The 26,680-nt window shown below is 31.7% G+C and overlaps 1 protein-coding gene across 7 annotated transcripts in view; it reads left to right on the top strand.

The window, feature by feature from the left end:
* Positions 1 to 26,680, top strand: part of LOC144847921 (dystrophin-like) — a 210,941-nt gene that overhangs the window by 149,134 nt on the left and 35,127 nt on the right. For all 7 annotated transcript variants that reach the window (XM_078704507.1, XM_078704509.1, XM_078704508.1 and 4 more), the window contains 3 exons: positions 419 to 630; positions 2,677 to 2,831; positions 6,734 to 6,923. In XM_078704507.1, the coding sequence (XP_078560633.1) occupies positions 419 to 630; positions 2,677 to 2,831; positions 6,734 to 6,923 (557 nt within the window). The remainder of the gene's footprint in view (positions 1 to 418; positions 631 to 2,676; positions 2,832 to 6,733; positions 6,924 to 26,680) is intronic.

The following is a 26,680-nucleotide window of genomic DNA, read 5'->3' on the forward strand; positions in this document are numbered from 1 at the left end:
ATTGCATCAGATGATTCAAAGCTTTTAGTACATAACATTTATTTTTAGGTTTTCTTGTTTTTGTTTGTTTGTTATATATTTCAGCAAATGCAACCATAAGCGAAATCATTTACTATCTTTCAACAATCCTGTTCACAAGACAAAAATATATACAAGATGCTCTACATGAAATTAGTCTTTAATTTAAACCTTTGTCTTGGTAGTGGAGTTGTTTTCTATCATGAGAAGATATCTTATTGTCTGATGCGATTCAACCCCAGGACCCTACATGTGAACGGTGCCTTCTTAACCTTAAGCTACATTTCTACTCTGAGGTTGCAATTGTGCTATGCAATGAGGACTGTCAAAGATGATCTATAATCCATGCTCTTTAATTTATGGATATTAATTGTATTATAAAACATGTTTATTTTTATAGTTGAAAAACTTGTTGCATTATTTGACGAAGCTGCAGCCAAAGTTAGCTCACGTAAAGATCAACTGGAAGCCATGTTGTCAGAGTCACAGCAGTTCCATGACCTTAAACAGGAGCTTCTGAATTGGATGTCCAAGATGGAGGGTCAGCTAGATTCCATGGACAATGTCAGTGATAGTGTTGACATTCTCAAGAATCAACTGGAATCACAAAAGGTTTGTACAGAGGTCTTCATCTAATTAAGCACCGCTTTAAGCAGTTACAGTCTTGATCTTTGTTATGGTCACAAGCAGTCAGACATGACGGAATCAAAGGAATGAGTCTCTTTCTTTAGAATACCAAGATTGTATCAAGGAATTCTTCTTGGTTGTCGGATCATAATTTTGTTGATACTTGTGGGTAAAATGCCAATACAATTCTATACCTATAATGTAGAAATATGAACTAAAGACGTTCTTTTCGAGATGTAAAACATCATGAGTATGGATGGCTATGGGCTGTCTCCTTGAATGAAGTGCCCATAACTTGATCAATACTGTATTTCATTGTAAAAAAGCTGTTAATAAAAAAGTTATTGGAAAAAGTGTTGAACATTTTTATGGTATACACAGTTTAGCAATAACATTTTATCTTATATCCTATGTTCTAATGAGCATATGCATTTCACAGCAAATTATATATAATGGTACCTATAAAGTGTATATTGGTACATATATACTGGTCTTCCTCTAATGAAGGACCACCAACAAGTAATTGTAAAGGTGGTTTTTTTCTCATTGTCATGGTCATAATTTTGTTGGCCTTTGTGATAGAAATGTCAATACAATTTCATTAACTTAAATGTAGAGACGCAGATATAGAGACTGATGTTCTTTCATTTCTGTGTAGAAAATGTCATGGACCCCGATGCCTACGAGCAGTTTGAATATCATTTAAAAAGTGCCTGTGCCTTATCAATTCTTTTTCATTTATACTTTTTTTAAAAGGCATTTTCAACTTTGTTTTAGGTGCAATGAAGCTTTAAAACTCTGTCTACACTATCAAACTTTTTTGTGACAAAAAAGTGTGATGTGCCCATGGTACTGATATGATGTCATCGTGTGCATGGGCACATCACATATTTTTGTCACATAAAGTTTGATATTGTAGACAGAGCTTTATAAAAGTTTATCGCATGCACTATTCTCCAATCAACAAATATTTCAGAGCAAATTATAATGATACGTTTCTGTAGTATTTTTTTATAACCACAAAATGTAACATTATAGATTTATGAGGTACAATTTCCTGATAGTGAGCATTACAAATGCTAATTTTATGACCAAAAAAAAAAATACTCCCTTGCACACACTAATAAACATATGCCACTTAGCGATCTAAAACTGTGTTAATCATTATAAGAGAGTTTCACGTTTCAAGAAAAAGTGCTCTTCAAGGTGTACCGAATTTTGAAAATCATTTCCCCACGGCAACTGCTTTTATGGCGGTTGTCAATATTTTAATGTTATCTCTACTTTTTGTGAGTTGTTAAAACATTACTACCGAATGTAGTGTTTATGATTATGAACAAAGATGAAGATTAGATTTTGAATTTTTACATAACAAATCTTTTGATCTCAATAGACAAATGAATGAGTCTATTTCTTCAGGAGTTTTTGTTGGTTGGTCGTCTGATCATGATCAATAGACACTTGGAAATTAACAATGTAAACTTTACCTTTCATATTTTATACCTTAAAAACCTGTTGTTTCTCCCTTTGTGATTACTGTGGAGTCCAAAATATTCCATGCTGTCAATCTTAAATATTAAAGGCTCATAAAAACATTAGACACCATAAATGTATCCCAAGAGAGACATACACTCAACCATTTATTTGAGAACTGACAAATTAGCTTATGTCCTGTGTACTGAACCTATGTCATATACAAACAAAGTTATTGAAGATACTTCATATTCAGACTAATTAAATGTTTTTGTTCTTTGATAGGTATTAAGAAAGAAACATTTAATGATAGTTCTGTAAAAAAATATTAATTTTAATGGATTTTTGTTATTAACATCATTATTGACATACAAAATGAGAATTTGATATCATTTTTTTCTGTGTGTTGTGTTTTTTAGGCTTTTCTTGAAGAGGTAGAGCTACTGTACATAAATCTAATTGAAGATTTTTTATTAGAACATATTTAATGGATTTTCATTATAAACATACATTACAAAATGATGCAATAATTTACTTTTGGTGTGTTTGTTTTTTTAGGCTTTTCTTGAAGAGGTAGAGCAATGGAAGGCATGCATCGATGCAGTAAATGAGTCGGGTGACAAGTTGATAGCTGATTTTAGTGTAGATGACACAAGTCGTATCACACAGATCCTGAAGCATGTAAATGAAAGATGGCAAGGGATATGTGAACAGTAAGTGATGTTTAAGATTAGTCTATTTAAAAAAAATTTAAAATCTATGGAAAGTGGCATCCCTAGGTGTACCCACCACTCCAGGGATTCCTCAGATATACCTACCACACTATGGATTCCACAGGTGTAGCTACCACTCCAAGTCTTCCTCAGGTGTACCCACTATTCCAGGGCTTAATTCCGCAATTGGACCTACCACTCTAGGAATTCCCCAAGTGTACCCACCACTCCAGGAATTCCCCAGGTGTACCTGCCACTCCAAGGATTCCATAGGTGTACCTGCCACATTTAACTATCTCCCAGGTGTGCCAACTAATCCAGGAATTCCCAAGTGTACCTACTGCTTCAGGAATTTCCAGGCGTACCAACCACCCTAGTGATTCCCCAGGTGTACCCACCACTCTAAACAGGAGTTCTCACCGGTTCACAGGAATGTACATTTACTGATGACAGAACCCTCATAATTTTTATTGTCTGCCAAAAACATAGTGTATTAGCTAAAGGAGGATTTGAAAGATGGAATACGCATATTTTAATTAATGACAATTCGATATGTGGTATAGTCATGGTTTAAAAGCATATGAGTATATTGACAATTGCTTTAGGATCTTTATTCTCTCGTATTAGAGGTCAAAGCGAGGACGCACTATTGATTTTCTGATGCATAACTTAGCACAGATACTGTACAAAGTGGAATGAAATGGTGACCTCACAGTGTACTTTATAGTTTGTGTAAAATGTATCTTTTCAAATATTGTTTTTTATGAAGAAAATTTGTACTATTCCATTAGAAGACTGAGTTTTTTGTTTAAAGTGGTGGTGTTACCTCCAGAGTTTTACTAAGCGATGTGTAAGAGGTCCAAGGTAATAACTGTGCATCAATACAACATTCGATCTGAGCGGCCTGTCAATGTCAATTAGTCTTACATTCATCTGAATGATGGATGAAACTAAGCCGGAACTGTAACTTTGGCTGGTCCTATCATTCATCAAGGGCTTCTCTCCTCCAGTGCCCACCTTAACCAGATGAGAGAGGCATGCCAATATGTCTGAGGCAGATACTAGATGCAGGGGCTGCCATAAGAGTCAGCAGTGCTGATTTCAAATCCCAGATCCATACAGCACCCAATATTTTTTTCACTATAGAAATAATTTGTGGATAATGTCTATTATTAGAGTAGTAGTTTGCTGACCTGTTTTTCAACAAAAATTACTTTCAATTCTTCATCGCTTGCACAAAGGATTGGTCTTGTTGAACATACCATAGATATATTATATTGAACACTATCTTTTTGAACATACAAAGATAGCATGGTGACAATTTGTGCAAATTTCTTTATTATACATTTTATATATTGGCACAATTGTTAATCATAGTTAAATAAAAAAATGTCACATTCATTCAGTATTATGTTGGATAATGTCAATTTACTTTCATGAGAAAATTATATAACATACTCATTGAAATGTCATAAACCTTCCAAGATGATCGCCATTTGTTATATCATTAACACATTTAATGTATATTTTATGGAAAATCATCTGATAATTAGAGATTTGCGTGTTGGTGACCCTTAGATAATGTGACCATTATTAGATAGATTTTACATTGCAAATGAAACTCTAACTTTAGATTGTTTTGATTTTGTTTCAGCTAAGATTGCTCACAGGCTAAGGGGCTCTAGAAGCCCAGAGCATGAGTAGCATCTACCCAGTGTTGAAGGGCCCCTTAGAGTGCTGAACCAGCTAATTACATGTATTCAATTGTTGTTGTTGTTTATTTAAAACCCTCTCCTGGTAGTTCTGACCATTTTAAATTATTTTTTATTATGATTTTTGTTTTAATTTGATAGAAAATATATCAAAATGTTAATTTCCTACATACAAGGATTAAAATACATTTATTTCTGAAATAGTGTTTAAATGCCAGTAGATGATAAAAAAAAAGAGCAGTCTATATTTAATAATCAGGTTATCTGCCTTCCAGAGATCTATTACATTTATAAGGGTTCTTTTTTTTTAAACTGATAAATTCTTCACTTATCACATTTACCTTATAGATACTATAAATAAGTTTCATTTTTGGCAAAGCTGAAGTGTCAGACCTACCAAATATATTAACACATAAAACAACTAGCTTCTTGTCTTCTATAGCCTCAACTAATAAGGTTACACTCTGCTACAAGTTGAACTTGTGTATACTGTACTATTTATCATGTTTAATTTACTAGTGATGGGTATAAATCTGGGAATTTTATGATAGGTTTGGGATTCATATTGATGACTTTCTGACTTGATAAAAGGCAATACATTCTTAGCTTATGTTTTTATGAGATGTGAGCTGCACCCTAGAACAGTACTGCAGTGTAATATTAATATACTAGACTCATAGTACTCTAGGTTAATGATATTGGCCATTGGCCATAGAGAATATAGAATAATTTAAACCTCACCTAAATGCATGAAATTATTTTCGGCAATTCAAAAATATCTATTTTAATATCTATAGTACATTACTAAAGTTTTATGAACTATTGAAATATAAATACATCAGAGAGCAAAACACATGGACGGATCCAGGATTTTGAAATAAGGGGGTCCCAAGGAATTAAAGTGGTGAAATGAACCAATTTTCTACTGTTTCTGATCGCAATTGTCATGATCGATTTTGATTTATTTTAAATCTTGATTTGATCACTTCATTTCTGAAGCCGTGATGATCAAATAAAGTTGAAATAGTTGTTACTATTAATGCCTGCAGTAACAACATTAAATCTAAACTAAATGAAAACATTGTTGGTTTGTTGTTAATGACATTTATTAAATTATGAATTATTCTTCAAACATTAACTATATATTTACTACCAGGACCAATGTATTTGCATTTTTTATATATTGTTGTACTACTTTGAACTAAACGTGTCTATTAAACAATTAAAAAATATAAATCTATTGTGTTATTGATAATTGACCTTGACACGAGAGGCCCTACTTGTCCATTATTCCATACTTTCTAGCTAAGCCAATTCTGTCTCAATTGTTTGTTGTAAGAAACCCATAGTGGTTGTGTATTAGAATATTTTTGTGTTAATAGTGTAGTATTTTATGACTTCAGCACTAAATATGAAATCATGTAAGTCTTAAGTCTTAAGTTTTTATTGATTAGTTTGAGGTCTGTTTGCTCTAAATTTATTTTACTAATATGTATTAGTAAATAATATATTGCTAATTATATAAAGACCTATATTTTTGTCAGTTTTATCATTGGTTTGTGTTTATACCCGCCAGTTTCTTATGTCTATAGCATTTACTAGGATAGGAGGCATTCTAATCCTAAGAAGGCCCAAACTATAAACTGGTGCTAAACCGCAGTTCAAACCCTGGTTATCCACGAGGGCATCCATATACTTTGGTTTGGGTACAGGCATAGACTTTCTCCCTCCATGAACATCTTTCTTTAACAGACATGCTTCGAGACGTTTGTTTGTATTTTGTAACGATTAGGTCTTGGCTTTAGTTTTGTAAGTGTATCACACTACACTTCCTTTTATAACTTCTCCACAATCAAGTTGTCATTTAATTTGTGTTTTGATTGATTGGTAGTATTCTTGTTTCTTGTCCATGCAATTAAAAACATGAATCCCACCCAACTCTCACTTGGACTTTTTCTCTTTGAGGAGAAAGCTACCATTTTCTTTGTACCTCTTGATCTATAGTACCTTATCTCTAGAATAATGAAGTTAAATATCAATATATTTTCAACTTGGTGACATAAAAGAATGTGCAGCCTATGCTAAATGATGCTGCTGATTGATTTTGTCAACAACATTCCGTTATTGTTTGTAGTAACATTATTAACAGTTTGGCTTTTTCTCTTTAATCTTTTGCCGTATTGCATAAAGGTCCAAGTTACGAATCATCCAAATTGAGGAGACGTTGAGGTCACTGCAAGACTATGACGGACAAGCAGATGACTTTTTGCTTTGGGTCGCTACTATGGAAACTAGACTGGGTTCGATGGATAGCGAAACATTGCTTGAAGGCTCGCTGGAAGACAAACATGATGTGAAAGATCTATTAGAACAACACAGAGTGAGTGATTATTTGATGTATACCACTACTACACTATAACCAAAATTAATGAACATTTTCCGTCATCCATGGAAGTATAAAGCTCTGTCTACACTATCAAACTATGTGACAAAAAAATGTGATGTGCCCATATATGAACATGATGATGTCATACCACCATATTTGGGCATATCACTACCATATTTTGGCACATCACTACCATATTTGGGCACATGACATTTTTGTTGTCAAAATAATTTGATACTGTAGACAGAGCTTAAAATTAATGTTTATACCTTCATGCCTCATAATAAAATAGCCAATTTCAAAATCACAAACTCGGTTGTTTATTGTTTATTAATTCTTTAAAGAATTTGACCGCTCTCAATATGATTTACTAATGCCATGATAACTCAGTAAAAAAATGGACACACACAAATGAATAGTTCCTTTCGATTGTTAAAAGTGCCCAGGTCGGTTAAAAGTCGGTAACTATCAATTGTGGTCAGATGCTGAAAATGAGCAAGAGCAGCGTGTGCCTGTTTTATCCCTTCTATGTTAGATGTGATCTTGAAACGGCCAATCCTGAAATGAAACTAGGTAACAGTCAAGAGGAAATTCCAAAGTATGAAATCAGACAAAGAGAATGTATATTTAATGAAAACAAATTGCTTTTTTGTTGTTTATATTATTTTATATAAAGTGAAAGTACCATGTGTCCAGTATACACTTATGTTAACATACATCTATAGGGTTTAAATGTCACTCCATGGGTGACATATCTGCCTAATTTCTACTACCAACATAAGCTGTGGGTGTCGGACATGTAGGCGTGTGCAATAGATTCACTTTCTTTTAGCATGTAACATTTTAATATTTCAGTTGAAGATGATTCCAATGCAATATTGGGAAAAGCACATAACTTTTTATTGTAGTTTAGTTTACGAATCACTCATTTTTAGAATTACTATTTTTTTTGCCCCCAAAAATGTTGAAATTCTACAAAATATGTTTTGAAATAATTATTATAAACAACTTCTGTTATTTTCTTCTACTATCATCATTTTCGTTTTATGAATACATTTTTTATGCACATGTGTTAGGACAGTAGTTTATTCATCTGTTAAGCAGATCAAAGATTATCACCATTTTTAATAAACATACAAGTTTTTTGGTTGTATATGGAATTTGGCCGAATTCTGCCTGATTTAATAGCATATTCACATGGTTATGATCAAGCATAATATATCCTTGACCTTTTAACCTTTTATTAGTCTTTTCTTATCCACTATTTTTTACACAAATTCTATAACATGATTTCTTGTATGTATAAAAAAGAGCTATATATCATGAAATGAAAACCCTAGCCTTCTACGACCTTTCACCTCTCCTAATTCATTCAGTAAGCTAGTTTCATCAACAGAGATGCTCACTGTGTTACTGATGTGGGGTTTGGTGTTGATACTTAAAAACTTGTGGTGGTGTAGTAACAGTTAAGAGCCTTGAGCTAAGAACTTAGGAATGTTGCTAGCTAATTATTACAGTGTAATACTGTACTTTCTTACTAGTTGATGGGTTTAGCTAGCCTACCACCTCCAGTGTGTATACCAACTTGTTAGATGTAATAAGGACTGCACAAGTTGAGGAGGTTGAAGGTAACCTGGGGTGATAAACATCTGGTATTTTACTTTCGAAAAATTCAAACAGGCATATTTCATTTGATGTCGATTTGAGCAGATTAAAAATTTGTTGCTTTTCCTGTAAAATCTTTCTGAAAACTCACAACATCGTCAAGGTTTTGAGATCCATGTCTTTGGTTCAGGATTCATAGAATTGTGTTTACTATTTCATTGATTGAATGACACAGTTCCAGACTATGGATTGGGATTGGGATGATTTATATCAGACTTGGGTAAGTTCTTTTTTATGTATACTTTGAAAGGTCAATTTAATGCTAGCATCACGTTTGTTAATACTATTTTATCACTATCTTGGAACATTTTAGCCACGTTTGAGTAAGTCGGACGGAGGTAAGGGAAATCACGTTTTTGTACCATGCTGTATTAGTTTTTTTAATCGTCATAAATGATTTTCATGCTACTGAAGCAGTTATTTTTGTTTATTCATGTTGCCAATTTCAATACTTTTTAAAAATACCGCTGATAGAAAAATATGATTTCCGAAAGCTTTCTCTGTTTACATTTTGGTTTAGCCTTTTTTGAATCTCAATTGAGACTAGTAGTCCACTGTTAGTGTACCAACCTATTGTTGGCAGTGACGTAATGCAGAGTCTCCTGGTTTAGGAACCCTAAGTGGCCCTCCAACACTGGAGCCCTCAGGCATTTATAGCCTTTTTCGACATATTTTAATGCCTGTTTTTCCTTTGGACACTGCTCAGGGCCTCCATAAGCTCCGGGGCCCCTGGGTTTAGCCAGTGAGTGCTCATAGGCACTACACCACAGTTTTTTTCTCAGTAATTTGGCTTTGAATTAATAAATAACTTATAAACTAAAAATAAAATTTAATTACATTGTATTAATGATTATATTTTATTTATTTAGTAGTTTAATGAGTTTGTTTCATATTGTGGTTTTGAGTTTTGTGATGTTCATCCTACTGTATTTATATCTGTTGATTCTAATATATTAAACCCATAAAATATATCTCAATGGAATATGTGTCTTAACTTCATTATATTGCATGTCAAAATTATAGTTGCTCTCAAATATGTTATATGTACTCTCTTATGTTTTATTCCCAAATGTTGTGTATGTGTCGGCATGTTGCATCAATAAAGCAGATCTCCAAAATCTAATATTCATCATAATCAAAATACTTTGAAGCAAGGAATGTGTTTAATGAGGAACGTCTTGCGTAGATTTGGAGTGGCAATTTCTTCATATATGGTGTTTTTGTATCATTGGTGCTTGATGTCTTATAATTATATATTATCGTTAACCTCACTCCATGAAATCGTACACCCAGATTATATAACTTAATCTATCATATCTGGGGCATACTTCAATCATTAAATCTCTATAATAAACTTCCCGCCTTTATTTTAGGACCATGTGCTGAAATTTGGGATCAGATGCTGTATTACAAAATATATTTTTTAATCTTTCTATGAAAAGGTAAAAGAGCGGGTATATTTTTATTTGTCCACTCCGATATGATGGTAATTAGCTTATGTTAATAAGTACATGAAACCCTATTGTCATTCCCTTATTTTGTTAAAGACCTTGTTGTAAATCAAATTAAACTAGAATATTAACTACCGAATTTGCCAACTTATGCCCAACTTTGAGCATAATTAACTTATTGAATTTTCTATTAGGGTTTAAAGAGACTACCATTTGTCAAGATGTTTAATGTCAATCGATTTTAGAGTTCACATAAACAACTTTCACTTTAGTTAGTTCAGAACATTTCTATTTATTTATTTATTAGTTGAGCATGCACCTTTGAATTGGTAGCACTCACAATATGCGGTGGGGTCGTCCAAGAAACAAAACAGAACAGAACATTATTGAGAAAAAAGACATGAATAACTAAACTATTATAACTAAACTAAAACTATTTACAAGCAACATTATTCACACTACATGGAAAAGATTTTAATTTGGATCGACATCACTTTAAAAAAGATATGCTGCCCTCTATATTGCAAAAAATGTGGATCTAGAAAGTGCAAAACATAGAGGGGGATGTGTACAATTTATTATGTTCGGTACATTGCCCTGATGATTATACCAATATTTTCTCAGCTCCATAGTCCAATTATAAGTTATCCTTTAAACCTGTGCGACATGTTAGTTTTATGTAATTGTTAATTTGCAGTAATTGTGATAATATTTATACATGAATTAAGTGTCTTTCTAAGAAAATTTGATTTTCCATTCCCATATGATTTTTCATTTTCAAATTTTGTGGACTGTTCTTTGAAATGTATTGGATATGATTTTTTTCGCAGTTTAGAACAACTTTAATACCTCTTTATGCACCCAGGAGATAAGACTTTTTGTTCAGTATCAAGTTGAAGGTTACCAGCAGCTGTAGAAAAATGGGAAATACCATTTGGTATGCACGATTAAAGAAAGATTTGGATCTAGACCCCAAAAATAGTCCAAAGACCAAAACTAAAAAAGCGACATAAAATCTTGTGTTTCATATCTAAAAATATAGTTATGGTGTATAGTATTTGAACCATAATTTTAGAAAGTCAGGATTTTACCACATTTTGCCAATTCTCTACTTGCAGAAATAATTAACCCATTTAATGTTCTGATTTCAGTTCATCATATCCTAAAAGCAATTCTATTTATAGAAAACAAATGTGTTATTCTACTTTCTTTACAATAATAATCTGTCATCGTTAATGTGGAAATGATGTTCAATTTGTTGCAAAATGGATGGCAAATTTATAATGATTGATAACATGAAATAAGATCACCTGTACTTTAGTATTTCTAAATAAATGTTCTTGGTAAAAGTTTATTTCTTGTTTAGTTACACATTGTAGAATAATAAAGTCTTTAGAAAAAAGTTAAGATCTAAATACTGCACAACGTCAGTGACTTCTGCTCAAGTTTGTCGATGGAGTTAGTACCAGAACTAAATATTACGCGATCTGCCTTCAATACCCATTTGGTCATTTTGCTTGAAATTATGAACAAGTTGTTGCACTGGATTTATTAGACCGTATTTTACTAGCTTTGCTCAAGTTGTACTACAGTACTATTTGTATTCTTTACATTTTTTACAAATTGTTCAGCTTCTTTCAAACTCAAAATCTTTGTAGAATTCTTCATAATTTTGATTGTACAATTTATGTTTCTCATGATTTCAATGAAGTAAATTTGTTTGATTTTGTTCTATAACATTTTTGTACACCGTCTATTCATTATTCCAAACTACTAGGGTTTAAAACTCCTACTGCTTTTATAAACTTAATAGATAACAGCCTCTTATCGTCCACTTGACCATGTCTGTCCTGCTGATCTATAACACCCTTAAAAGTATTGTAACCGATTCATTACCACTTAGCCATTCAGTTAAATGCAAATAACTCATTATACTTCAATAACCATTGTCCTAATGTTTTACGTCTGCAATAATAGTGTTGAAACCTATTGTTCTTCACATTTCCAATTTCTATTCAGTTTGCTTTCCTACTACACCATTGGGATTTACTTGATAATAACACAGACGGTTGTATTTACTTAAGGGTGTAAGAACTCGGAGGAAACAATTGTGGGTTTTCATTTTCAGAGAGAGTTAAACACAATAGTTATATATCTACCCCACTCGGATATTCTTTACGGTTGTTTCCATTTGGAAGTCCTAAAATCAAGCATGTGGAGGCTATAAAAGGAATTCTTGCTAGAAAATTTGTTCATACTGGTTTCGATGTAGCTTTTTTCTGCTTTGGAATTATGGACAGCCAAGTGACTGAATTTTTAACCACCTGTTTTAACTCTCCTGTATGGAAAACGGTAACTATATTTTGCATATTTTTGTTGACTTTGAGTTGTGATACTTTTATTGGTACACTAATGACCGTATGTTTTCATTTCATTGAAGTCTTATTGGACAATCAAAACAAAAGTTATTATATTTGAAGGGCATGTTTCTTCCAAATGTTGTACTCTCTGCTCAAATCTGGCTCTTTCTCAAGACTGACCATATCACGAAACAGCACTAAGCCATAAATAATAATTAATAAGGGACTTTAGGGTTTAGTTGTCGATGCTATAATTGACATGTGCATGCAGTTTGATTATAAAATACAATCTCTATACATACTGTACTTATCCAGATTTCAATGTCTTTAATTATGACTTGCCAAAATGGGCTTTTCTGAAATGGCCTTTAGTTGTTAAATTTAAAAACTCTTCAAGAACATAGATTTATATGTTAAATCTGTAACATAATAGGATAATTAATATTCAATTAACATATTAACTGACACAGGAAGTGACCTTCATTTTGAAGTGTATTTGAATGTTTTCTTATTGATAATATCCATTGAAAATTGTATCAAAAATCTTTTTAAAATGTTAATATTCATTTGATCTTTATTTATTTACATTTAAACATGCCATTACCGTGTGTACATTATTTCAATTTTGTTTCTATTATTCAGAATTGGAAATATTGCAGATGATTAGGTAATTGTAATGATTGTATTTTAGTACAGTACCAATTATACTGTCACATGGACACACAAAAATGAGTTTACAGTCCTAATGGTACTATATTTGAAATATTTTGTAAACGTATCAATAAGCAATAGAGTTATATTTTAGGGTGATGGAATTTCTTTGGTAGCTGATCTAGTTTTAGGCCTATATAAGAATGATTGTCACTCACATGAAAGGCTAACTGTTAATGTACAATAGCACTAAAATTCAGTAGACCTGTACCTTTGATTTTTGGATATTAGATAGAATTAGGTAAAAGTTGTTGAAATGTAATGAGACCTTGATAAATCAGCATTAAACAATTGTCTAGTGTGTACTGTGATGAACAAGGAGTAGTGACACATTTAGAAGATGGAAAGATACAGCTGGCCTACTCATCACTCAACAGAACAGATTGTTCATACCTGTTGTCTAGTCAGTTTTAATCTTGGAGCGAATACAGAATATAAGATTTAATATAAAGCCTCAGTGTTTTACCGTATGATGCTTCTTACAATGCTGAACCGTATTAGTGGAAATCAGTCGTATGTCTGCATATCTGATAGTTTTTTACAATAGTTAGGTGAAATGGATAACAGTAACATATCCACCCCCAGAATTAAAAAGAAATTTTATCCATGAGAACGCACTATCCTCTCTTATCCTTGAAACAGTTTTAGTAGTACCAAACACAATTCCTAATGTTTTGCAATAGTGTAATGTATAATTCCTCGATCTCATTTCTGTCCTTCAGCAATTTGTAACCTATTACCCATTCTTGTAGTAATAAGTAAAAAGCAAACTTCAGAGATATAGTATCTAGTGCACTATGTAGATTTATCATATCCACTGCATTTGGAACAGTATGGTTGGATAGGAGTCGATAAAGCATTATGTTTCCTCTGGTTTTTCGTTTTTTTTCATGGGAAATTGTCCCTTGATAGGAGTGTTCCACAGTATTCAAACAATTTTTTAGACATGTCCACCGATTATCAATAATCTAGTAGAAAGCGTTGATTAGAATTAACAGTAATAATGATTAGACAGGCATGTGCTTACATTCAGGTACAGCTTTGCCAGTATGAGTTGATGAAAAGCGGTGGGTGGCAACTCATTGTAGCTGAACTGTCAAAATGAGTGTCAGAATATTGCAACGAAGTTGACAGAATCATGAAAATTAAATCAGAGTCTAGTTGAGCAAATATGACATGATTATGTTCTGTTTATAGTATACGGTACATAGTTTAGAAAAATATTAAATTAGAAATTTAATTCTCTAATGTCTTCAATATAGTGGTATAAAGATTGATTCTATAGAAATCATTTCTTAGTGTTCCTTGGACAATTTATCAGGTCAGGGGTCATTCTAGTATGTGAATGATTACACTTGCTCTTCACTAATAAGCAGAGAAACTCGAAGTGACGCCATTTTAACTTTGACGAATTACCATAACCACAACCCTAGTGGCAATACGACCAACACTCAACAACCAATACACTAAACACAAAAACTCTCACACTAACACAACCACCCTTGTCACAGCCACCACACTTTCCACAGCCACCACATTCCCAACAACCACCCTAACCACAACCATCCTCACCTCAACCACCACCCTCACCATAACCACCACACTCCCCACAACCACTCTCACCACAATATTCTCACAACAACCACAATGCTCATGACAACTACTACCTTCAACAGAAGTACTTCCCTCACCTCAACCATCACAACCATCACAACCACTATTCTTACAACAAACCACAATGCTCATGACAACTACTACCCTCAACAGAAGTACTTCCCTCACCTCAACCACTACAACCATCTTCCATAACCCAGCTATGCTGTATCACCACCTATTTGAAGTTAAAGCAAACTAGGTTCTGCTACAAAATGGCAATGCCACTTTAATGCTAAATTTAATTTAAAGGTCACACTAAACTATGATAGTCATTTACATAAGAATTTTGATACATGAAAGATGGTCATCATTCTGTTCAGATTATTAATCTTACATGCCTAGGTGTCCAAATGTTGACATTCTGACTATCAATCAACTATCGTCATATCCATCATTGAAAGTATGCCCATTGAATAGTTATTAAAGGTATAGCTGAACCTGTAAACTGGTATGGTAGCTGAGCGCATTCTCTTAACAACATTAACATGTAATGATAAAGTAATCTTGCGTATACAACATAACATTTTTAATTCCAAATTTATCCACTTATACTGTATATTTCCATAAAGTAAAACTCATACAGTTTGAGAATTAGTTTTTAAAATGATTGTTATGTACTACTCTCTATGGAATGAAGTCAAAAGTAAAGAGAAATGAATCAAAATTAACTTAATCATTAATCAAATTGCTGAGAAATCTTTGTTTTAAACTGGTGAACACTATGAAGGAGTTTCGGAACTCAATTATTCTAAAAAACTCTTCACTGTTCCTTGATAAAACCTTGTACATATCTATCTTAGGCATACCTCTGTGTTGATAATAAGCAAGAAAAATAATAAAAGGTTTTCAATAAAAACATTTTCTTTGCAAATTCTAAAAATTAAACCTTGGAATATTTTTGAATTGTCTGACCTTAGTGATTGTAAAATCACATCTTGAGGCAGTGTTACCTGGTAGCTTCATGAAGCCATAATTGTAGCCTGTGGGTGGTATACCTCAATCAGGCCCAAGACTAGTTCCAAATTAACCCATATACCAACCTTTTCCAAAGTGTTTTCACCTCATCTTTCTTCACATTCCTGCTGTAATATAAAATGTAAGAATTTGTAAATTGATTGATAATTTAATAACTTTCTTATTTGGAAAAAGTTTCGCGCAAATTTACCTATGCGAAAATAAGATTTACTCAATAAGATGGGAAAAAAAATATTGTAACTCAGAAAACAGGTGACTGTAAAGTCATAATTTATTCTACTCTTCCACCTTTATTAGAACAAAATCATAAAAGGTCAAAACATAAAATCAAACACATTGTAGTTTCCATAATCTTTTTGCTTTTTGCAATTAATCAGTGGATCTTTTGGTTTATGTTTTAATTATATGTGTGGAGAATATATTGAATAAACAAATAGTCATTCAGTTGTATGTATATACACTTTATAACAGAATTTCTACGAATTTGGTAATCAATATATGTTGTTATCATTAAGTATAATATTTTATTGCATAAGATTTCCTGATAACAAGCACTGCTATAATTCTTTGAAATGTATTCATAATAAATTTAAACACACATTTTCAACATTCAGAAAATGATGAGAAAGTTCCTGCAAAACCAGCAGGGTTTCCATAACTACTTTAACAGATTTGGCCAATCAGATTTCTATTTGGACTGTCCTCATAAATATTCATCTTCCTGTTGAATATTCATTTGGTTGTGGAAATGATATGGAAGGTCAAGTTACTTGCTCAAGAATCTTGTCCAAGTGTTTTTGGGTCCATTAAACTGGAATTCCTTTTCGAGATGGCATCTAGGATCTCTACCATTTATTCAGACGTTTGTTGGAAGGTTCTAGCATGTACCTCTAGGTAACATTTGGCCGGTGCGTTTGGATTGAATACATTGCTGGCTGCTTCTTGGAAGGTTATTTTGGAGAGTACTGCACAAGTGGCTCCTTTTTTCACCATGGATTATATACTTTGACTAGCCTGGACTAAAGCTGTGAATCAACAGCAAAGGAATATGATAGAGATTAATTTAACTCTACAAAATCTTCTCAAGTCCTTTGAAGATGTAAGCCTGTAATTTTGTTTTTATTGTACATTTTTATTGATGAGTTTATATAGTCCTCTACTTAATATTTAAAGAAATATTAATACAATTTGTTTAAATCAATAAAATAGCTATACTTACAGGTATATTGTTACAGGTCGATTGTTACGTTGACATGACACCGATGGTTGACATTATTAGGTACTACTATCTATTATTTTTACTTCATGAGTTTTCTTAATTTTCTTTACGGTAGATGTTATTGCAGACTTGCTCAGTATTAACATGTCTATAGAATTACAAAATTTCTTTTTTATGTTGTATACTGTAGGTAGGCCTACTGTATATATATATTTCTATTTTTTTATTTATAAGGATATTTGAAACTTGCTGTAAACCTTTTCACCTATGAAACCCATGTTTTCTAAAGTTGCCATTTAACGTTTGGGATCTGGAATACTCACCCCATTCCCCTTCCTTTATCACAACATTTTCCTTTCTTCACAAATTGAAATAATACTAAGCAATCTATAAACCATTGGCATTTAAACAATTAAATGATTTATTATACTTAACATAATTTGAAATGTTATATTGTATTATGAGATAGAAATTAACTGACAAATTATTTTAAATCATTGTTGTTATTATAAGTATTGCCATAAATCCATGTTATTGTTTGTATGATTACCTGTATCTATTTCTTTTATTGTTGTGGTTTATTGATTGAGTCACCAGAAAAATCTTCTGACGTAAATATGTGTGCTTATAAATGCATTTTTTATCAATTGTTATCTGTTCAAGCATGAGATTTCCAAAGATTGTGAATCTTCATATTTAATCTTTTTATTATTAAATATCAATGACAGAATGACATACTGTGTTATACCTGATTGATGTCATTTAGTGATTTGTAGCTGTTAAAGGAATATACAGGTCTAAAATCAGAAGAATTTTTGTCGTAAATATCATTTTCGAAAAATGTTGACTGTTTATTTATCAATTAAATTTCTGTTAAGGAGGTTCGAGAAAGTAAGTTTTGGTTGGTTTTACATTTGTATTATTCATTAGGTTAGGGAATATTTAAAAAAAATTGGGGTCCTACATTTAGAAATAGAGAAAACATAATACTGTTTACACATATGGCATATTTTCAAGTGTCATAGAGTATGACAATGTTTTTTGACAGTGATATCGAACTTATAAATTTGAATGTGTATCATTCAAATTGCACAGAAAATGTGGTGGGAACGGTACCAGATGAAATATAATAAACGCAATATTATATTCTGAAAAAATCATGGAGTATGAACTATATTTTATTATATTCACTTTATAATATTTTGATTTCTTTTATATTAATTGATGATTGTAATGTTCTCATTCTAAAATATGTAAAAAAAGTAAATGTTGTAGAGAACATGTAGAATAAATTAAAACAAATACAGGTAACACTTTTGGCCTTTAACATCTGATTACGATGTGTAATTTTCATCAATTTTAGGTGATTATTTTTACTATTAAAGATTTGTTTTGGTTAATCAATTTTGTAGTTGAATGCATCTTGTTCAATCTGGGTCACACATGGCGATCAATGTGTTGAGAGCAGCTAGTTCAATAAGATTGATTGGTTGTTCTAAATTTACTTTGTGCTGCCGAATTCTGATTAGATAATTACTAGAAGTCAACTTCAGTTGCATAGTTTATTTCTTTAAAGTTTTATAGCTAGAACTTTAATGTTACTTCCTTTTTCAAATCTTTCTGTATATATTATGAACTAATTCATAGCCTTTGTCCATTCGTATACATATAGATTTTATTACAAGTTTTGTTTATGCATTCAGTATTTATATGGGTATAAGTTTCTGAATTGCTTAATTAATGAAGAATGTTTTTTTCCCCAATATTTGAAGTAGGTCTAGTATGTTGTACAATTGAACAAATAGTGTTTTTGTTTTAGCAACGGAAATCAAGGTATACATTCTTTCTCATTTCTGAAACATAACATAACTAAAACAAATAGAATATCAATTTTCATGAAAGTGATCTCCCAAGAAGAAAGCATTTTTTTGGGATAACAATGCAACTTTTAACATTAACATAATAACGAGATTAAATCGTTAGATGTAGTTACTCTTCTTAATTTGTCTGCGCATGTGTAGAATAGCAACATCTGGACAGATCAGGTGCAACTTTATTTTCAATATTTGATATAATTGGCGATATTTCCCAAAAGATAGAAAACAAAACTACAGTAACACTGATATTGTCGAAGACCACACACCTCTAGGCCACATAGCAACAAAAACAGAAACATTTTAAAGCTATGGAACGCACATTGGATTAAAAGAATGTTCTCCTGTGGATAGGAAGTCTTTCAGTTAGAGTTGCATTTCTATGTGACCTACTAAACTCGCTATTGAATGTTGTGGTGCTTCTAACAGCCAGCCTGAACTTTGTTTGAAGGCCTGACGTCCAACCTTTCACCTACTTCTGTACCCTCCCCTTTTTTAAGCCACCATAACATCCTACAAGCTGAAGAAACCTTTTTAACTTGTTAGCATCCATAGAAGTACTTTGTATCAATGTTCCTATAAAGTCAATTTTTATTTTTAAGCTCTGTCTACACTATCAAACTTTATGTGACAAAAAATGTGATGTGCACATATATGGAAATGATGTCATATCACTACCATATTTGGGCACATCACACATTTTTGGTCAAACTAGTTTTATAGTGTAGATAGCGCTTTCGAAATATGAATGTCATTAATAAAATATATTATTAGCTTTTTAGTGATACATATGCAGTACTGTTTTTCTCCATTTTTTTTGCAAAGTCCAGAATACAACTGTATGTTATTCAAATAATTAGAAAACCCAATAACTATTAAATTCAGTAACCATATCATGCATGTAATTCACACCTGTTTATGGGCACATTCCAAATTATAAATTAGGACCACATTTATGGAGATTGAAAGATCATAATTAAATCTCTTTATTTCTCAATGAATTATAATTCATAAACCAATCAAATAGTTTCATTTAGGTGACTATAAAAGGTTTCCCCATGATGGTTACAGTGTCTAGTTGAATCTCCGGAGATGTTTCCAGATTGACTAAGCTTATTTGAATACTCTGGCAATAAGATTTTGAGCAGAAGTTCATTCGAGGATTTTGACATGCACTGTTTTCAACATTCAACCAATGTTAAAATGATTTAGCAATATTTCTTTACTGGTTAAATTGGATTAGTAGAAGGAATAAAAATCGATGAAAACAAGTTGTGAGAATATTGATACCGTTTCGACACTTACAGCGTTTGTTTTGTATATTTTCTGATGTTATGTGTAATGTCAGGATTATTTCAATATCAATTGATTGACAAAGCATTTGGTGAATTCCAATTGTAATAATATAATACAATGAAATAAAATAATAATAATAATAATAATGACGAATGATTTGGAATAATCTTAATTTATGATTTATGATTTAGTGTCTTTAAAAACGGTAGGAATATATTTGCTTTTTAAAATGTGGTAAGAACAGAAATATATATCCTATACTGTGTAAATCAGTAGTGTTAATTTATTTAAAAATAAAAACATTATTTTCACAAACACTGAAAACCAAACTGAAACTCTATCAAGATGTTTGTTGTCTTTTATAAGAATCAAGACAAAGGATGCATTTTGATTATCATGTCATAATTTTCTTTCTTAGGAACTGATGAAATAACTAAACTGAAACTAGAGTTCCATTCAGTCCACATTTGCATATAGCTATCCTGTAGTGTAACCTTAGTGGTCTTGGTAAAATATATCTCAAATGATTAATAAAATCTTCTCGAAAGGGCTGTCTTGGCCCACAGAACACTATATTTATTTTTGGTTGAGATCTTAACGATAATACGTACAAATTGTATTATTGAAAAAGGAGAGCTCAACAACTTTTTTTCTCTTTTATATAGTGCCTTCCTAAAGTACAATCTTAAGTAAAGACATTTGTGATGTATACATACAGTAGCAATCAGATCTTTAGTCATGCTCAAATCTTAAAAAGAACATGCCCTTGATTTTTAAAGCAAGATTTAAGTTTCTGTTACCATTGGAATTAAATTTGTAAATCTTATTATAAGTACTACAGTAGTAAAGTTGGTACTGTGGTTGATTTATTTGATTGGTTTTTTTCAGTCATGTGCAGTCATCCATTGCAGAGCCTGTATAAGAGATGACAAACCCAATAACCAACATTAAGACATCAAGGTTTTTTCTTTAATTGGTCTGAAGTTTATTCAGTGTTTGATAATACAATAGATCTTCCAGAATCAGGATGGATGTATGAAACAAAGTATTTAAGTCCCTGGTTGTATGGTTTATTTTGCTGTCTTCTACCCAGCTTAGGTGTCACCAAGCACCCAAGTTTTTTTGTACAGGAATATCATTGATACCAACTGATTCTTTTGTTCAATTGTTTGTTAGAATAGTGTTGTACTTTCCTAGGTACTGAGTAGTTACCAGATATACCTTTAAAAAATTAATTGATGAGTCTGTACTGTATTAGTATACTGTACCACTGCAAAAGTTCCCCTCTTCATCTCCTCTTTTGCTTTGGGCCAACATTTTATAACTCACTAGCTAAAATACAAGAGCAAAGATAGGAATTGAATTGAGAGCTTACTTAGTCATGGTTCAACAAAATATTAAGTAAATACCAGTTCAGCCATGGTAGCGCCATATGTCTTGTACCCAAGTGCCTCTTGTTTTCTAAATAGTATTTGTAGTTTAGAGACTCTAGTTTTATAAACTAACATATCTTATTTATCTTATCTTGTTAAGCTCATAATACTACCATATATGTGTTGATAGGTTATCAATCACTCAATAAGTATCTTCTTTTACCAAGATTAAAAATCAGATCATATTGAATTTATTGCTTATTAGTTTTAGCAAAGTAGATGATGATGTAAAGGATGTTGCTAAAAGGAATGATGGATATAAGCTGTTTTTCCATTTTTTTTTTGTCCAGTGTCATGCTTTTATGAATATTACTTTTCAACCTTGGTATTGCTAAAAATAAATGAGAAAACGAGATGCGCAAAATGATATCTTCATATCTTCATTTTCATCTTAAAAGCTCAAGGATATATTCTAGTTTATATTTTTTAGGAAAGGATATATTGCCAAGATTACATAACATTGAAAGATAAGGAAATGATAATTTGCTTTTAGAGTATAGAAAAACTATTTCAGCCTAATATGTTAAAGAAGAAAGATCTAATTTTCATTTACTGTACCCTTGTGCTCCCAGCATATTTTTTTCTGAAATCATAAATAAATTGTGCAATTATAGTCAAATAATTATTTTAATTCGACCCTGAAATTGTGTTGATGGGACACTAAATTATTTTATTTGGCTTAAGACCTTTTATTTACATCATGGTAGAAGATATTTTATCTTAAGGATAACATATTGTAAATGAATTGTAAAGTTAGTTTAACATTCTTAACAATTATCTAAATTAGTTCTGTCCTTGTTTGTCCTTAGTCTAGGCTGTCTGGAGTCAGCTGTTAGATAATATTGTTATGTCGTTCATGAAAGAAACATTAATGGCTGTAATGATGTTGATACCAAAACTAATGGGCTGTTAATAATTTGTGTACCCTTTAAAGAAATGTACAATAATTATTGTTTAAAGAGTATAAATTTAAAGATATTTAGTTACTGTACCCCTGAAGTTCACTACATAAGCAGTTAGCTCAACTTCCCTTGTTTGATGTGAACACCACTGTTATATTATAATCAATTTAATTTTGTTCCATTTAACAAGGTTACTGTCACGTTTCATTTCATCTCCTTTTCCATCTTGCAGATTTTTTTCCTCCATTCTCTTGCTGCCCTTCTTGACTATTTCATACTGATCCTCATTTTTCTTTATTTGGTCATCTTTCTACTCTTGTACGTTATACCATCTCTTTGGTTTTCTTTCTTTCTTCACCATATGGTATCTTTTTATATTAGTTCTTTAAAAATAAAATTTCATAAAAGAAACATTAATGCCTGTAATGATGTTGATACCCAAAACTGATAAGCTGTTAATAATGTTGGTACCTTTTAAAATACTGTACAAGAACTTTGTTGTTAGAAATGTAGTAGTTGTAGGCTTGATTTCTTGTTTGCATGTTTGATGTAAATGCTGTAGACGTGTTACACTATAGATTCATGGTTGCCTATAACAAAATTTAATCAAATTAACGACAATCATTTCCTTTGACGTACAAATGATAACATCAAACTTTGATTGCTTAACAGATAAACTAGTTGTCTCATTATCATTTCATTATATACAGATTACGAGTTTTGTTTTCTTGTAATTGATTCATTCACTAAACTACCAAAGCTCAAATTCTCAACCGCATACTTTAGCCTGCAACATTTCATACATCTTGTCAGTGGAAGCATAACATCAACAAGAAGCCTAATATATGCCGACTCAGGCCCACTCACCCTCTGAAAACAGCCTAAAGGCATAGGCAGAAGTTTTGTTTGCTATTAATGAACAAGAATTGCGGTATGCGCACCGTTAATAGAATCAGCCGGCAGCCAGTCTCTAGGAAGTACAATAAACTTCTTGGATTTCCGATTCTCTCGTGGTATCTGTGATGCGTGTTAATAACTACTGTACGTGTACAAGTTGCGTACCAAGTAATATTGGATAGTATGCTTGTGATGTTTTAGTTAATGCATGTTTAAATGATATGATTGTATCGTATTATACTGCTGGCATGCTTCTTTAATCGCTAATTATTCGTTGAATAACGTACTGTGCTCTCAATTTATAGTCCATTTAGCAACAGTATCGACTAGCAAACTCTTCTATTAATTTAATCATACCTTATTAGGGCTTCCTCTTTTAGAAATCATCTTTAAATGTTATAGTTTCACATTTTACGATAAGCAAACATATTCTTCGTAATTCAGACGTTTCACATTGATGTTTTAATAGGGTATTTTGCACAGACAATTTTGAAATTCTTTATAATGTGTACAATATTTTGGGGTTTGTTGGTCACACGAATTTGACTATCATGTTTGTGGTATTCTTTAAGTAGACAAAGGAAGAGTTAAATTAATTGATTTAATGCATCAATGAGTGAGCGTACTACCGTGGTGAGTACCATGGGTTAAAAGGTCCATTTATTCAAAACATTGAGCCTTGCAATTTTGCATATCCAACCTAATTTGATTACCATATTTGATTATTCTAAATAAAAGATAAATTCTTAATTTCCCATCTACTGCAGTATACCAACTCTACTACTTATACTGCTTTAACCCATGCTGTTTCTTACACAGGTATCTCTTTCATTCAGGTATCCCATAATATTAAAATGACCTTGTAATATCTGGCTTCCAAATACCTAAAAGTTAGCATCAATTTCTACTTTCAAAATATTGCTTGAGCAATCTGCGACAAACTTGAACATACATGGAGTTGGAACCTCTGAGTCCAAATTAGGAATAAGAAAGAACTGGGAGAACTGTGTCGTAAATAAAATTGAAACATTATGAGGCAGCAATTAGGCAAAAAATAATGAGGAATAAAAATATGTTGAGGATGATATTGGCCAAAACATGCAAGAATATATATAAACATTCCGAAGAATAAATTTGGCAATTCTTTTACAAGGTTTTTGTGGTTGGTTGAAAAATTAAGAAAAACTGTCCTGATTTTTAGAAAATGAAATTAAATGACAGTTGCATTCTTCAGCTCCGATTGTACCAAAGTTTAGAATCAACTTTTATATCAAAATTATTTTAGACAAAACAAAAAAGAAGAATGATAAAAAGATTTGATTTTTGAAACAGGAGAACAAAATGAATGGATACATATCTTTATCTGAACTAAATCTTTCTCATCATGACAAAGTATTTTTTAGAAAAAATGCCACATCACATAATATGTATGTAGGATTATTGCCAAACAGGTGTTCATTTTGAGGTCATCGTATTGTCTTCTATTGTTGTCATATTGTCTTCTATTTGTTGTCATAGTTGGATTCTTTTCTAATATTTTTTTTTTAAATTTGGGTTAACAACAAAGAGTAATAGGATCAAAAAGATAGTATAATATAGGATTTAGTTCAATCATTGTATTACAATTCATCTGTCTGTGACAGGTACACGTCGACGACCTATTCTGTTAAAATGTATTATTGCCTAATGGTTGAATGCTTTAACAAAATGATAGACTCACTGCAGCAATGTAATATATCGTCCGACTACAATCGGATCCAATTTAATCACACCCCCTTAACTTATTCTAAATTCGGACACAAGCAATTAGTAAATCTGCAATCGCAGTATCAAAATATGGCTAATAAAATAATAATATCCAATTCAGCGAAAATGATTTAATAATATTTTTGGGCCCTAATTTAAAAAGGAAATGTAGGCTGTGAACATGGAGCTATATAGCTCCATGCTGTGAAATTCTGTATAATATACCATGAAGTTTAGTGTCCCTGCTGTTTGTCGCTAGTTGACGTTGTCCACTCGTAGGGGTTGTTCACCTGTAGTAAGCTTGATAGTGCCAATAGCAATTAGATAATTAATCGGATCAGCGATGTTGATTCATTTAGGCAGCCCTATGGATATAGACCAAAATCAGGCTAGAATTTTCACTGACATTACTTAAAAGCAGTGTACTTGAAATACACTGCATTTTATGATACACAGATAACTTTTAATGACTTTTTGATGAATTCTTGTGCCTGTTGGAACTGTCAATTAAGACCCTACTAATACTACAGTACTAGTTAAAAAGAAGTCTGTGAAGACAATTAAAAGGGAATTACTCTAGTTAAATATTTTGTTCACAGCTCAATAAATACAGATACAGATAACTTGTATTGCTCAAATAAATTGGAATTTGCATTGCTTACTTATCACAAAGACAGACATAGAAATGTAGTATAAAAATATAATATGACAACAATAATTAATATAATACAATCTTAAATATTTATTTAATGCTTAATACTAAAATATTTTTAAGGCAACATAATGGAGGAATTCAGGAGGTTGACCTTCCAGTGACCTTATAATGAGGATAGAGAAATTAAGATATGTTATATTCTGGCCATCACAAAAAATCACTATTATGTGTTAAATCAAAACACAATAGACAAGACAGTAGTAGTTATATTTTAAACTTTAGTTTCATCTAATTCATTTATTCCCATACAGAAACATTACATTTCTGTGTTTATCTGTCAACATGTACACAATTTGAAATAAGCAGAAACAGACCCACTTTTGTAGTTTTCCTCCAGGTGCAATTTGCACTTAATTCTGGGTTAAGATACAAGATGCTTGGCAGGTCTAAATTGTGAACGAGTAAAACCAATTAATCAAATCTAGATGTTAAACTTCACAATTCCAATAACTAGAACTTTAGCTCAAGCATTTGTAATTAGAAATAGGTTGTAAATTTAAATTAAGGTCAAAACAAAAGCAAAATATTTAGATGAATGGGATTCGCAAAGTTTACTTTTATTTGAAATAGAATTTAGTTTATTAGTTAAAATTTGACAAGTGTAATAAATAGAAGTTTGTTATTTATTGATTTGTTATACTGTATCTTTGAAAATAAATCCATCCGCTATGAGACAATATTTCTCCTTCCAGGATTTTAATCTTAATTATTTTCTTCAATTGCTGCAGATCTTTATTAGCTAATTATTTAAAATCTATGCTCCAAGAATAGTTGAGTGGTTAAGATAATGAAACTGTGAGCCACAGCCATAATATCGGTACACTAGGCTCAGGATCTTCTCCAACATAATT

This window comes from Antedon bifida, chromosome 7, assembly GCF_963402885.1.
Source record: "Antedon bifida chromosome 7, ecAntBifi1.1, whole genome shotgun sequence".
NCBI lineage: Eukaryota > Metazoa > Echinodermata > Crinoidea > Comatulida > Antedonidae > Antedon > Antedon bifida.